The sequence below is a fragment of the Haliaeetus albicilla genome, chromosome 11 (assembly GCF_947461875.1).
Source record: "Haliaeetus albicilla chromosome 11, bHalAlb1.1, whole genome shotgun sequence".
Classification (NCBI taxonomy): domain Eukaryota; kingdom Metazoa; phylum Chordata; class Aves; order Accipitriformes; family Accipitridae; genus Haliaeetus; species Haliaeetus albicilla.
The window spans coordinates 11,560,148-11,575,983 of record NC_091493.1 but is presented as its reverse complement, the minus strand read 5'-3'; the positions used below and the strand labels follow the sequence as shown (position 1 = coordinate 11,575,983).

At 37.6% G+C, this 15,836-nt stretch overlaps 1 protein-coding gene across 2 annotated transcripts in view; it reads left to right on the top strand.

The window, feature by feature from the left end:
* The window catches only part of NRG3 (neuregulin 3), a 436,764-nt gene that overhangs the window by 409,391 nt on the left and 11,537 nt on the right, over positions 1–15,836 (top strand). For both annotated transcript variants that reach the window (XM_069796150.1, XM_069796149.1), the window contains exons 7-8: positions 700–827; positions 9,969–10,139. In XM_069796150.1, the coding sequence (XP_069652251.1) occupies positions 700–827; positions 9,969–10,139 (299 nt within the window). The remainder of the gene's footprint in view (positions 1–699; positions 828–9,968; positions 10,140–15,836) is intronic.

Sequence of the window (15,836 nt, the reverse complement as noted above, 5' to 3'; positions counted from 1 at the left end):
TCTGAATATCCAGTTGAATCACAAAGCAAGAAGAAGAAAGTCTGTTCTTGTTCATGTGTGGTGTCTGCTTTACAGACCTTTGCGTCTCACTATGTGCCCAGAGACTGCCCTACGCCTGCAACTGTCACAAGAAGAATTATGTTTATGTGGTTCTTACTAGCACAGATACTCCTAGGTCAAAAGTTTCAGACTTGTTCAGAAGGGATATCTGGCTCTATGGATAGGGTTCAAATATTTTTCTTACTTATCTGATGATACAAATGCCGTTTCAGTTTGGTTTTCATAGTTATGCATGCTGATAAAAGCAGTGTTTGACTGAAATCTCCAAAGGACCCAAGAAGGTTCTGACCGTCCTCTGAGATGTGTTTCATGATCTCAGTCTCTGCATGGACAGCCACAAAAACAGGTTTTAGTGAAAGGGATCAGTGTTCCCTATCATTATGAGCAGATCAGTCAGTAATTTTGCTACTAATGCAGATACAAGCATTTTGATGTGGAGAAGGTAATGGGAATAATGAGTACCGGTGCTTTCCGCTATGTAAACAATAGTGAATGAATGTATTACTTGCAATGCCTATTTTTAATTTAAAAATGCATTAGAGCACTTCTTACCCTGCTCCGATATGAATTCTGATTGAATAGCATCAACAATGTACTTTGCCTTTTGTGTATTAATTAATTTTATTCTCTGTGCCACAGTATTCAAAAACAGATAGGCATCCTGGGCCTATTCTGGACAAAGTTATGGAGTCTAGTTTTTCAGGCCCTCAGTCTTTCCCAGAGGCCTTGTCTCCCGACAGAGGAACCCAGCCCATCAAGCAACATAGGTAAGCAAATGGCCGTCTGATGGGCGATTTGGCAGGCTGCCGAGGGCTGTCGTTGAACTGGTGGTACGTGTGCAGGATTATTGCGCGCTGCGACTAGGAGAGATGCTGAATGGTACGGTACCAACAGAGCCTCAGCCGACTCATTAAGCAGATGTCCAAGCATTTTCTTAGCTGCAGACATAAAAGGCAATAACAATGCTCACCGACTTCATCTGCATTTTGTAAAAGTCCTAGAGGAAGCATTTAAAGACACTATCCAAGCTGTAGACACAGACCAGTGATTGAATCAACTGTAGTTTGAGATACCATTAAAAACTAGACTTCCTTTATCAATGTTCATGAAGTTAATGACTCATTTGCTGCAGAAAGACATGGTTGCAAACTTCCAGCCTTTCTCACTGTTTGTTTAAACAAATAATACTCGAAAGGAATAATGACTTATTTATGAACACATGGTGGCCTTTGAAAACTAGTCTTTAAAAAGTTTGGATGGTTGTTTCCAAGAGGAAGAAAAGAGGAAAGTCACTCATTACTGGATGGCATTTGGATTAGAATTCTGCTTATAGCCTTTTTGGATGAAAAACAGTGCAGATGCTTCATTACAGGACTAGAAACCAAACTCATGTCTGGTATAAGCAATAGCGTTGGTGGAATGGCAGTGGTAATGTCTGGTCCAGAGCACACAGAGAGAGAAAAACGGCTGAGAAAAATTAGTTCAGAATTTTTTTAGCTAGATAATCTGGAGGGGAAGACTTATTTATTGAAAGGATAATTTTTTAAAATCACTAAAACGAAAGTCTGGGATTGCATGAGGTTATGATCTAGCTTCTGTAGTAGTTGGTGCATTTTCATTGTAGTCCCCCAGTTAGCTTACATGTTCCTTCTCTTTTGAATGAATGATTAGCTTAACCTACCAAAGTGCAGACTATGAGCCAGGAGGGGATATTTGGGTCCTACCTACTTTTACCTTACTTAAACCTTTAATTTGGCATGAAAAATAAACACCAACTGTCATGTCAGATCCATTTCTTAGATCTTATTCCTTATTACACAGAGATTTTCAAAATATGCTTAATAATTTTACTGAACATAGATGAACTATGGAACTCATGCCTAGAGTGCTTTTCACAGAAGCTCTGGAGGGAATTTTATCTCCATTTAGTCAAAAGGTGAAGTTCAGAAAAAACACAGCAACATTCCCTTACCTTTAATAACATGATGGCAATATCCAAGTTTGAAATCTTATAGGTGCTATACCATGACATTACCTAAGCTTAAAAATGTGTGAATAAAGTAAAGACTGAAAATATTTCTTCTGTTTAGGAACATCTCTTGAAATAAAAGCTGAACGACTCTCTAGACTCCCTGTTTTCCATAGGGAAATTACAGAATAAGGCACACTGAATTTACCGTGAACTAATGCAGAATCCCAGATTGCTCATTTTAACACCTTTGCACACAAAATCTCTCTTTGCCAGGGAAAACAAAAAAAAAACCTAACAACAACAACAAGCCCAAAACAACAGTCATCTTATTTGCAGATGTCAAGGACCAGGCTACCTTAAGAGTCTTTGCTTCAGAACTGTTTTAAGATGTGGAATGGTTACCTTAATTTATAAAGAATTATTTTTGTAGTTTTATAACTTAAGATTTATTATACAGGGCCCTTGCTTTATAAAACATGTCACAGACTTTAACATTTAAGACTTATAAGGCTGTCTTTAATTTATGCACCATGTGACAGCTTCCTAATTTACTCAGTTTCTTTAGATTCTAAATAGTGTTCCATGTGGCCAAATGAGGAAACTTCTTTTTTCACTGGGATACATTTTGTCCTAAAAATCCCTTCATTCCATTCTAAACCTGACGTGAGCCTGGAAACATTACAGCAACTCTGCAGGTTCTCTGTTCTTTGCTGTTGTTAAACTATGTTATTGTTTTATTTCTGCTTGCTACGGAAATATTTCGTTCAACATCCAGACATGTTTTCTCTGCTGGTGTTTTCAACGGCACTAATGATGGGTGATCATTTCTTAAAATCGGGAGCTGTCTGTTTCCAGTTCCTAAAACCAATACAATTTTGGCCTGTTGCAGTAAGACTACCAAGGCAGGGTATCATTTGGGGTTGCTGAAATTTGACTGACAGAGATCACCTAGTTATTTCACTCACGTTATTAGATAATAGCAATTTTGTGTCTCTACCAACCTCAGGTGCATGCAAAGAATTACTGCTGAGATTGAATTGAAAATTTGAGTCTCCGCTGAATCTTACTCCTAAAATATTTTGCCTGTATTATGCACTGTTATTACAGTAGAAGTATTCTACCTCATCTGCTTGCATATGTAAACCAACTCTTAGTACTTTCAGAACTGGAAAGTAACAAATGTGTTTAATCAGTAAACTTCCTGTAAAGCATACAATGCAGTCAAAAATTAACCTCAGGTTATCTGTTGATTTTAGTAAGAAGAAAACCCATAGTCTTAATTTCTAACAGATAGAAACAAATTAGTTTTGTTAATTATGGGATTGAGTTGTGATCCCTTTGAATAGCAGTTTTCTTAGTAATTAGTCATCCTGACTTTCATTCATTGATTCAGTCATCATTGATTTTAGAGGGATTCATTTCAGAGAATACCATGATGAAAGCCAAATGCAGAGGCTTTCAGCCTAGAGCAGTTGTATTGTCTTACAAAAATGCCAAAATAGGATAAACTTGCTCTAAAATTTAAAATAATTTGTGTTTGCATTTTTAATGAACTTTTAACACCATGAAAACCATGGTATAAACAATTTTTTTTATTTAGTAAGCATTTTACTCTTGATGGTCCTGATATAATTGACTCAGTTTAATTCAAAAGACAGAGTAAATTAAAGTTATTCTGTAAATAAGGCTATTAAATTTCAAGGAACAAGTATTGATAAACTAAAGCAACTAAGAATGTAAAGGCAGAGGAAGCCTGAAAGGGAGAAAGTATGAGGAATCTGATATTTTCCCAAAGAAAGAACATAGTTTTCTGGAGAAATTTACTAAAAAGAATGCCTAAAAGGAATGGGGTGTAAGCAACAAACTATATCACAGCAGGCAGGAAGTCACGCTTGAAGTGAACACTTCCAGGAATCGTTGTGAGTTAAGAATTAATGTTAATACTGAAAGCAATCAATTGTTCTTGCTGTATAAAGAAGAGGAGTACTATACAGGAAGAAGCAAAGCTGACGGTGGGACAGAGATAATATATGAAGCAGTTGGGGCAATCCTGAATGAATATTTTTCATTTTTCAGTTAGGATGAGTATTTGAGGATGAAGGTAGAATACGAATAGAAGCAAATGTATGAAAATAGACATTATTACAGTCAAAGTGGCAGCATAATGCAGAAATCAAAGCCCTCAAGTCAAGATGCTCTGGTTAATCTTGATGAAAGAAGTCTAGAAGGAGAACTGGCTCATGAAATTTCAAGTCTGGTCGCAAAATCTATCAAAATGGGAGCTGTGCCGTGTGATGATGAAATAGCAAATGTCAAATGTTTAGGAAGAGGAAAAAATTTATCGAAGGAACTGAAGACCTATTAAGTTCAATTAGACTAGTCAAGGCTTTAGGACAAATGTGGGGGAAGCAGATTCTTTGGGTAGATATAAAAAAGGCTAAAAATTGTCATAAGTTTTACCAGCAGCAGTTCCTGCAACACTACACTGGTGACTTTCTTTGTACCTGGTGTAGGTGAGCTAGATCTCTACACAGCCTCCGTCAACGTTTGTTGTCACATGTGTCTAATGCCTTTAATGGGAAAAAGCAGGGAGAGGCAGAAAAACTATAATACAGATACACAGAGGTGGTTAAAAGGGAAATAGTAAGCAGTTATGTTGAGCAGGTAAGTGCTGGGCTGAAGACATTCACTAGTGGAGCACTAATGGAGCTCTCAAAGAATTAGTCAACGTTGGGAACAAATTTTGTTTAATGCTTTTGTGCATGACTTTGGAGTAAAAAAGATGGAACACACTGAAAAAACTAGTTAGAAGATAGACTCAATACAGATAAAGATCTAGATCTAAAGAATGAATTGAATAACTTTAAAGAGTGGCATAACAGAGTTGGATTGAAGCTCAGCAGTACTAAATACAAGGTCAGGCATTTGGGAACTAATAACAAAATTTAAGAAACAAATGAGGAAGAAAAGTTTCAGTATATACTACTTGGTCAAAGGATAACCAAGTCACAAAGTGATGCAGATGTGCAAAAGATAAATGGGATGAGAGGATGTATTAAGACATTTCTGTCAGAAAATCAGAAACATTAAAACCACTTCATGAGACACTGTTGTCACTTCATTTGAATATAGCATGAGAATACACCACTATTATCTCACCTGGTTAAAATGTCCTCCTGATGACTACGGACTCAAACTGCATCCATTACCTAATATGAGTAATTAATAATCTGTGTTCCATAGAAAGTGTTGGAGAGTCTGTCTCGTTTTAGTCTTCAGTTCAGAAGACTGAAAAGGGTATATGACTGCTGCTTATAAATACATCAGAGAAAGCATAATGAGAAATAAGAGACCTATTTAAAATGAAGGAGTATGGTGGCACAGAGAACAAATAGATGTATACTCATCATAAATAATTGTAAACTGAAAAGAAGCCTCAAAGTTTTCAATATAAAACAACTTTCTGGAGTAGTAGCCTGGATATCATTGTAGTTTTAGGATGGAGGTTGATCAATGCACTGCAGGGAGTATATGATGAAGTTATGGCAGATTATTAAACTCACTACCACTGAGGTACCTTTGAATGCTCTGTTCTTTTTTCCTGTCATGTGTATCTATCTGGTAGAACCAGGATGGTGACCAGATGATATGGGTAGTGTTGAAGGATTTATGTAGAGTTGCAAAGTCCCCGATGAGCCCTGGCACATGCTATTCCTGAATACATGAATAGATAATTTCAGAAATAAAGAGTAGATTTGTAGGTATAGGCTGGCTGCTGGAAAGCTTCTCCTACATATGTGAAGGGAGAAGAGAGTTTTGCAAACAGCGGGCTACAGTCCCACTGCACCACCTGGGCTGAGAACCTGACCAGCTGTAATGGTTCATAATCACAAGCTAGAAAACACAGGTCATCGTGCCATTGTAGATGAGATGTTTTCCCAGACTTCGCAAAGGCAAGGGAAAGAGTGGTGTTTAAATGCTTGGGATACAGGACGCTATAGAGAAAAAAGGGATAAAACTATTAAGTTCATTTCTCTCATGCCACAACTTTTTTGGCATAATAATCTCCTTACAATCTTAGTATTCTTTTAATCACATACAGCTTTGTTGAAGTCCCAAACATTATGTTAACTTTCTCCCTTTGGGGAGCCGTCTATAACAGGCTCCAAGAGAGACACGCTCATTGTGCGTCATCTCGTTCTTGTAAACAGTCTGACGAAAGGACTTTGTGATACAGCGTTATTATTGTTGTATGTTATTTACTGAGAGATGCTTATGTTCTCAGGTATAACAGATCCTTTTTATTAAAACTGAAAATTGGTTGGAAGTCTGAATAGTTGATCTGTACAAATGTTAGCAGTAGATTGTCTAACTTAGCTTAAAATGTGGCTTCTAGGGAACATCAGAAGACACTGCTATCTGGCAGCTAGCTCTGTCATTGGGGTATGTATTTACTGTTTCTGTCTTGCAAGGGCCAAAACCCATGTCTTCAACACTAATGTTTGCATCTCATGATTGGTAGGTAATATAGGATGTAACATAGGATGTAATATAATATGCCTCTCTGTACAGTTTTTGCAGGTACAGAGCCAGAGTATTTACAATCAGTTTTAGGACTTTCCTTCCTCCCTCAACTTTGCATCTTTCTTTTCATTAATTATGATCATGAAAAAAGGGGAAAGAATAAGTAAAATAGATCTACACACAACCATGGTTATAAGCACGATTTCTGTAGCTCCATTGTGCTGATTAAACAAGAATGGAAGGATTGGGATCCCATCTAAAGTTTTAACACTACAATTGTCATCCTCTTGTCAATGCTTTTCATGTTCCTGTTGACAAAGTTAATTCTGAATATGTTTGTAATGTGATGTATAATCAATTTTGTTTAGTAATTAACTAAAAAGCAGTACAGGAGGATTCCCAGAGTTACTGTAAATTCACTGCAAGTCTTCTCCTCTTCATGAACATGGTTAACTGCACTTGGGAGTTGTGTATGTGCCTTGAGAAGAGAATATTCCACCTGCTGAGACAGACTGTTTTTACTCGGTTGCTCAACCTAAAGAAAATTTTCACACAAAACAATTTGCAACAATGAATCCCAAGTTCTTAATTAACTTTAGAAATGGTTGAACTACTTCTTTCAAACCATTAATTCATCAGAACTATATTTCTCCCTAGTTTATGCATTAGTTGTGAACCAGTTCAAGCGTATTATGATTTTTGTTATTCTGGAGTAAATGCTTAATAGATTTTAAAGTCATATCTGCTGCAGCTTTCCTTATTGGTCTGTTTTATTTAACAGCTCAGTTACGCGGGCTGGTTTCTTTTACCCAGTTAGACTGGAGTACAGGGAGGAAGAAACCATAATGGTGGCTAAAGGAGGATAAATTCCCTGAAGAAATCCAAAAGACATTGTTTGCCTCACAGTGAGGAGCACTCTACATGAGCAATAGAGCAGAAGCCTGTGAGGGACTGTTTTAACGTTTTTGGAGGAAGAGTATGCTGGCATTCATAGCAGTTTTCTGAAAAAGGAAAAACTTTATTATGCTGGAGTTACTTTTTCATAGAACTTTTAACAAAAATCGTTACTATCCTGTCTTTGGTGCTTCAAGAAATTAGCGTTATCCTGCAGCTTGCAGCTGCACTGACTGTACATATTTCCTTGTCCTCCTTAGTGAATTTGTCTTGTCCACGACCACAGATGATTTTTGTTCATTTTCCCCTCTGTTTTTGTTGTCAGAAATGTTGAAAGCATAAGAACCTCACGTTAGCAACAAATCAGTTGCTTAAGCTCTGTCAGTTCTGGAGCTGGTGTGATTGCAGGACAATGTTGGCATGTGCCAGATCCCTTCAGTCTAACCAGCCCACACGCTTTTAGCAGCCTGGAGCAAGTAGTGTTAGATGTAGTAACAAGAGTTCCAGTGCAAGTTGAAGGAAGTTCAGATAGGTCATTTACATGCATCTTTGCTGCAGTTTATACCAGTTATCTGTCTTGCAATTATGTCTACTACAAATGCAGAGGTTTTGTAAATTTGCATGTGTGCTACTAGATGGGAGACCATGTGCTCTCATCCAAGAAGGAAGATGCACAAGGGCATCAAACCAACCACAATTAAACAATGATTTATAGTTTCAAATATTGGTAATCAGTCTAAAGTCTGTTAAGTTAATCAGTTTGTTGACTTTTGTAGTACATTGATGAATATACTGCAATCAATAAAAAACCCTGAAATTCATTATCCATCACAGTTTATTCACTCAGCTGCATCTTTCAAGATGCAATAATCTCAGACTCTCCTAAGCAGAAACTGTCAATTGTTTTGTGACGTGGTAGTGTAATTTTACAGATTATGAACTGTAACTCACAACTTGAAGTCAGCTTTCAGAATTGAAAGGCCAGTACTTCAGTTTTTTAAGAAAGTTTTTTCACAGCCTCCTTAATAGCTAAGGAAAAATCTATTTAAGAAAACATCAAAAATCCTTGGGGGAGTGCTATTGCTACAGGTTATTGATTTTTTCAATTAAAAAGCACCAGGAAAGTAAAAGTGTGGAAGAGAACAGAGTGGAGACGATGATGGAACACTGCTAGCCTGAGCAGTAGGATAGAGACTGTTGAATTTATTTCTTATGTTTTGACTTTGGGGAGAAAAGGTCGGTTTTAATGGAAATGTACACTCCAAGAGAATTTGTCCAAGATATTTGGTCCAAGCAAGAATTGCTTTGGGAGTAGATGTGGCCCTAACTATAAACAAAGTTCCCACTAGGTATAAAATGCAGATTGCTTTTAGGTCACATTATAATAGGAAAAGATAAGCAAACTTATCAAAAGTCTTTTGCATAGCTGAATTGTATCAGAAGTTGAAATTATTCATGTAACCAAAAATAATGACTCTTAAAATGCATCTACAAAACCTGTATTAAAATAGCATTAAGGACGTGACAGAATATTAGGTAATACATATGCATTTCTGAGACCCAGGAGATGTCAAGAGAAATAGGAGTAGCTGGAAAATGGATAGCCAGTCACGCCATGCAGTACTGTGACCTGTTAACAGTAGAAATTGGTTATGTCTTGCCTTAATTCTGTGTTCCCTTATTTTTGCATTAGCAACAGCTGAATTTATGGTTGATATACCGAAACTATGGATTCCAGATACCTTTTAATTCCTGCACAAAATGGAAAAAATCCATTCTCCTTCCAAAACACTACAAAAACGTTTACAAAAGCAATTTTCTTAAATAAGTAGAAAACTATTACTTGTTTTTATCATGTTCAAGTTTGTATTATATCACATAAAGAAACGACGCAGTATTTATCAATGTATATAAACAAGAAAACAATCTGTATATAAAACAAGAATAAAACAACATAGAAAAGAAATCTTGTTCAACGTGGAGAAAACTTGTGACATAGATGGTTTCTTCAGGCTGCAGTTCATAAGCTTCACTCATATTCTTCACTTGTATTTTTTTCCCAGTTTAATGTTGTCGTATCAGGAAGCAGCACCTTGTAGGCTGATAGATGATATAATGGGCTCTCAATTTAAGATACGATTCTGAGCTCAGATGTAGGTATGATAGAGCTGTGCTGTTTGTTTATAGTATCTGAGGAGTCAACTCTATATAGCAGCATTATGGTATGCAGCATGGAGAAAAAGAAGCATCCTTCATCAAGTACAAGAAAACATTTAATATACCAGGCAATTATTTTCATTCCTAGAAGAGAGGTGGTGTATTAAATATGGCATAAACAGCAGCTAACTGCAGATTATAATATTGTATTTCCGTAGAGAATTTCTACTGACGTCATACACTGCCACAGCAAAGTTTATAAAAACAGTAATCCATGCGTTATTGATCCTGAATCTTTAATTTGCAGAAGTTTACGCTTTTGCTGTGATAATTTTTACCATACTCTTGGTGTTGTTCCTAGAAGTCTCTCTTCATGCTGCAGCCCAGGACAAAAAAATGGGATGCTACATAGAAATGCCTTTCGGAGGACTCCTCCCTTACCTCGGGGTAGGTTCAATGGAATTACAGGACCAGCATATCAACAGCTAGAAGAGTCAAGGATCACAGACCAGGACACAATACCTTGTCACGGGTAAGTAATAACTGAAGTGAGCCAGTTTGTGAATGGCTGCTGTTACGTGGTTCATATGCTTTGCCATTACAGTCCTTCCAACTTTGTTGTAGTGTACTGTGGATCCAGGGTTTATAGTACTGAAAGCAGAAGAATGTTTTCAGCGTACTGGCTCTTTGAAGGTAATACATTTTTATTTGGCTGGCTGCTCTTTTTAAGCCTTTCAAAGGCTGTAGAAGGAGTGATTAGAACAAACTGTAAGTGATTGGCAACTTTACTCTGTATAACTGATGCTTTTTCTAGCGGTGCCATGATGTTCTAGTAACTTTTGCAGAGCATTTTTTGCTTCCGTCAGCACTGGGCAAATAAGAGAAAATAATTCAGAAGTCCAACTTACATGGTTTTTTAAATAAATCAATATGCATTGCAAAGTGTGTTTGCTGTAGACCGAAGTCCGATCACTTCACACAGGTTTGTCTTTGAAAATGCACAAAGAATCCAATATTTTTCCTTTTTTAATTCAGCTTATTAGAATATTGAATGTGAGCTCCAGCTATACATAAGGTCTGAATTTCAGAAGTGCTCCTGAGCACCTACAGCTGCCTTTGAAGTCTTTTGCAATTGCTGAGGTATTTTGCATAATATTTACATATCCCTATAGATTTCCAAAGACTTCCCAGAATCACTACAAACATATTATATGTAAAACAAGGAGTGATACCTGGAATGGAATAAAACGACACCAGTTTCATTTGGATGCGTGTAAGTCCCAGCTAAGTGTGGCAAGGTGAATAGTTACACTGTGAGAAGGCAGCTGGACATTTTTCGCATCAGAACTGGCTTTATGAAGTGCAGAACTGAGGTTGTCTACATGTTTAATTTTTCTCAGGGAAGGAGCTCTTATCACTATCCACTCTGACCTCCTGGGAAATGACAGCCACAAGTGCTGACCACGAATGAGCGTCGTTACCCGTGTGTCGTTGCACGCGTGGGCACGCGCGCGGGCACACGGTCCCCCCACGCCTCCCTTGCCACGCTTTCCACCCTGCAGCAGGCTGGCCCAGTCTGGGGTACTCTGTGAGAGGGCACATGGCTCACAAAATGTTTTGTAGCTGAATCTACCTAACAAAGTTGGCCGCAGTAATTAGGAAAGACAGATGAAGAACAGGGCTTACCTTGGAAGGGAGAAAGCAAAGCAGCAAAAGGTTTGGGTATCTGGTGATTTCTTTTAAAAAGTACAAATTTGTCTCATACTTCTTTCATTGTCTCTGTTTGCTTCTTCTAAGGAAAAACTTGATTATTACTTCTTGGAGTAAATATACTTTTGTTCGTTTGTATGATAATGTGTGTACAATTCCTTACAAAAATTGTGACTTTGAATGCAACCCTTCTTGAAAGGGGCAGGCTAACAGCCTTCCCTCTTCAGTGGCAGTGTCTTGTAACACGGGCTCTGGAGAGTGCTGCAGCCTCTTCCTAGGTTGAGAAGTGAGGTAGAAAACGGCAAAGCTGTCTTGTGGGCAGTTGTATTTACTCTTCTCTAGGAAATCAGTGTGTGATATTACAAGTATCATCTTGTACTGGTCTATATTTTAAATCTGCCGTTCTGCAAAAGGTTGATATTTGGGCCAGACTGTGACCCCTTCTGGCCTCAGTCCACTAAAGCACTTCATCCATATTTTGTGCGCTAAGGATGTCTGTAGAGTTAGAGCTTCCTAATATCGACTCTAATGATGGGGCCTTTCTCGGAAGGAGTCCTCTGAGTGCATCAACAGGTGGTGTTGTGACAGGGAGTCACAGCAGTTTCTGACACAGATCGTATCACAAATATGACACCAAAAGTCTTCCACTAGTACCCATGGAAATGAATTTTTTAAATGTCAATGTTAGGCATGAAAACAAAAGCAATTTTTTGATCTTACTTTATTACGATGTTTTACTGATGATGGTTCTTATGAAAGTAAAGTCTTTTAAGACTTTTAAGTCTTTTGTAACAAACAAAACTTTTTGCAGGTTATTTTGTGTTGCAGCAATGAAGTAATCTCTTCAACCGAAATATTAAGTACGCATCTTATCTCTGAACAAAAATTAAAAATAATTCACTAATTCTACTTTATGTGGAATTCTTCTAACTTAGGAAGAGGTTTCCCCCAAATCAGATGACTTTTACCATCTAAATATCTGCTAGTTTCATAGTGTTGGTATTCTCATTAGTTTTCCAGCCCAAATGCCAAGTTCCCTTGTGACCTGCAGAAGTTACACGCCTACCTTTCTTCTCCCTTTTCACCTCCATCTTTCCCTATAGGGATGCACAAATCAAAGCAGTTTATCTCCCTAATTCTGTGAGCCTTCTAAAGTTCATCCATCAGCAGCTCTGGCTGAAGTTTAGTCAGGTTTTCTATGTTTGCATTTGATAGAAAAGAGGCTAATTTACCTGATTAGTTCTTGTGTAGTCCTGTAAAAGTGCTCCTCTTCCCATCCCACATTGAGAAGGAAGCTTTTGCTGCCTTCAAGAAGCACCAGATCTCATTATTTGCAACAGGATCTAATATTTGCAGAGTTTCAGTCAAATACAGCTAGTAACAGTTATTTAATCAGTATGCTACCTGAAGGAGTAGAAAAACCTGCTTGAAATGAGGGGCTTAAAGAAAACAAACTCTCTCCATGCCAGTCACATCTCAGAGACTGACTCGAGTCCCTGAGGGTGTCACAAGTTTACATGCAGTTAAGTGGACAGCAGTTTGGTCGCATGCTTTCAGTGACAGCTGTTTCCTTTACACAGTATGAAGTGTTATAGCCTGTGAATGTGTACATATACAGATACAACTGTGTTTATGAATGCAAGACCCAATGTGTCATACCTACAGGTAGAAAATGGGGTGTGTGTATATACAGGTATATGTGCTTACAAGGGTGAACCGAAGCCTGGTAGTGCTGCTGGAATGACTCCCATTCATCTTATCGGACCTTGTCGTCAGGCTCGTATACTGAACACCTATAGCAGTAGAGCTTATAGCAAAGCTATTGGTACTATGCTAAATAAAAAACATTTTGTATTTCACGTTCCGATCCCTTCTGTCTCTCCTTAATATCTATTTGAAGGGGGTAGTAAAATTATTATGCTTCTTTCAGTTTCATTTTTTAATTTGGACTCCTAAACACAGTATAACATAATTATTGTTGCATATTTATAAATGTTTGAGTTTCTTTTTTTGCTTGTTTTTAGGAAGAGGGTGGAGAGAGAGGTCCACTTTGAAATACATGCACGTGAATGATCGTATTCAGACAAAATTTTTCAGATAAAAAACCAGATCTTTCTTAGAAGGAACTGTAGTGCTGGGAAAGTTAATTATAGGAAAAAGTAATTAAGATTCTGCAATTATAGGTCTAAGTCTCAGTCTATTGAAAACAGCAGCAGTCTGGTGTCACAAGTAGAAGCATGGATCAGTTTGTAATTAACCAAAAGCTGAGTCTCAAATGGTTTAGATGTAATATCCCTACTAGTTTAATACCTTGCCTGTTGCACGCAGTGTGTGTGCTTTAATTCAGCCTTAGTCCTCCTTTGAAAGTCCTGTGAGCACAGAGCATAAACATGTAGTTCTGGCATAAAATTGGTGTGTCTGTCTGTACTTCAAAAAATATTATGGAAATATGCCAGGCATTGCATTACATGTTATTGTTGCTGCCAATTAGTTTTCAAAATACCAAGAATAATTGAACCTGTGTCATGGAATTGGCAAATGTTACTGATTTCTCACCAAACCCATTTTAATTCAGTCTTTTCTTGTTTTTGCTTATATATCATCCATATAAGACATTCATTGCATGTGAAATTCATTAAAAACATTCACTCCCTTTGTTTTCAGGGTGCAGCCCAGAATATATTTAGGGCCCGAATTACCAAAAAAGGGAATAATGCAACTGATGCGATCTCTCCAGCTATAGTCGTTTGAACAATTATATAATAAGCAAAGGAAACAAGAATGGGCACAACCCAAAGGTCTGCACTGTTTTGTTTTAATTTTTTTTTTTTTTAATTGTCCTCCCTCGGGAATAATATCCCTGATCAGTATTTCATTCATACCGATTCTTGAAAACTGTTGTAAAAAGGCCCTCCATAAATGGCTACAAGTGTGTCTAAGCGTAGTGCAAATGTAATTAACCAAAAGCTGAGTCTCTGCTGGCTCAGATGTAAAACATAAACGCAGCTGTATAGCATGTACAAGAAGTTCTAGCATGTATCCAAATAAGCCACTTGCTATATTATTCCCCTGGGTCCCACTTCCCAAAGCAGTATCTCTTTCCATCAGACAGCAGCAGAGATCACAACACCTCTTCCTTATCACAGACCTCCCAGTTGTGTTTTCTGGTCTTTTGAGGATGCCTGGAGAGTTTTCGTACAGGGGCTGCACAGAACTGAATGCATGCACGTGTACAGGTTAATGTGTCCAGCAGTTGTACAAACGCGGTGCCACCATAGACGAGTTAATTACAAGCCAGCGGCACTCTGCTGGAAATGAGCCTGAAGATATCTCCTCCTCTCTCTCCTGTCTGACAGCTCGCCAGGAGGATGGGGCCAAAGAAGCCTTTCCGGTTAATTAGCGTCGTGCGCTGATACTGGACTATGGCTGTTTCATGCAATTCACTTTCTTTTCCTTAGTTGTCTTTCTGCTAATGCCAAAAAGCAGCAAGGCACGTGTGAGTAGAAGGATATCCCTAGTGAAGTCCAGGAGGCTTAAGCAGCTTTCAGAAAAATACCATTCAAGTCAGAGCTCAAAGCACCTGCCTTCCACACCAGATCTAAATGTTGCTTTCCTCATCCATAGGTAAAACATAATAGACTTCACCATTAGCTTGCTTTATTAAATAGTGATATGGTCACAAAGCTGATTATAAATAAAATACGTTCTGGTACTAAGGTGATGTCTGTGGTCCTTGGCAATCATGACTAGTAAATATAGTAACTCTTAGAGATCCAAATTTCTAGTAATACTACTTCTCAGATGGGAAACATTTTTTTTTCTTTTTCATTGTTTCCTTTATTTTGTATTTGGTATACTTTCCATTTCTGTTTTTTAAGTATTTCCTGTAAATGAAAACACTTTCTGACCAGAATAATGAATTTGACTTGGAAACAAAATGGAAATATTGATAAAAATTCACCAAAGTTGCCTCACAATAAATAAAATCATGCTATGATATGTATTAATGGAGGATAAAGGATTTTTTTTTTTGAAACACAAGATTACAATATCAGGAAAATACAGACATTTGCTCAAGCACAATACATTGGCTGTATTTCCGGATGAGATCTAAGAAAACAAATCAGGCCAACATTAGGAGTATGGGCTATTGAAAAACAGACATGTTTTTCAGAGGTACATTGCACTTAGATGCTCTGCTTGTTTGAAGGGGAGCACAGGCAATCATTTCCATGTAAATAAAGACTGCACAACCATGTTTTGTTTCAAGTTCTTTTTTCCTGCACCTTTTTTAAGTGTTTTCCTAAAATAGCCATTTGACATTGAGAGTTCTGATGTTGAAGAAAGCATCAATCCATTTTCCCCAGTTAGGAATGTGGGAATAGAATTTCGAAGAAAATTAGTAATACAGGATAACTCCTGAAATCTTTTAAAAAAGAATTGTCATTATATACTGGTGGGCAAAATGAGACCGAGAGGCAAGCAGTGGTTTGCCACCAGCAGCTCTGAGAATCAAAAC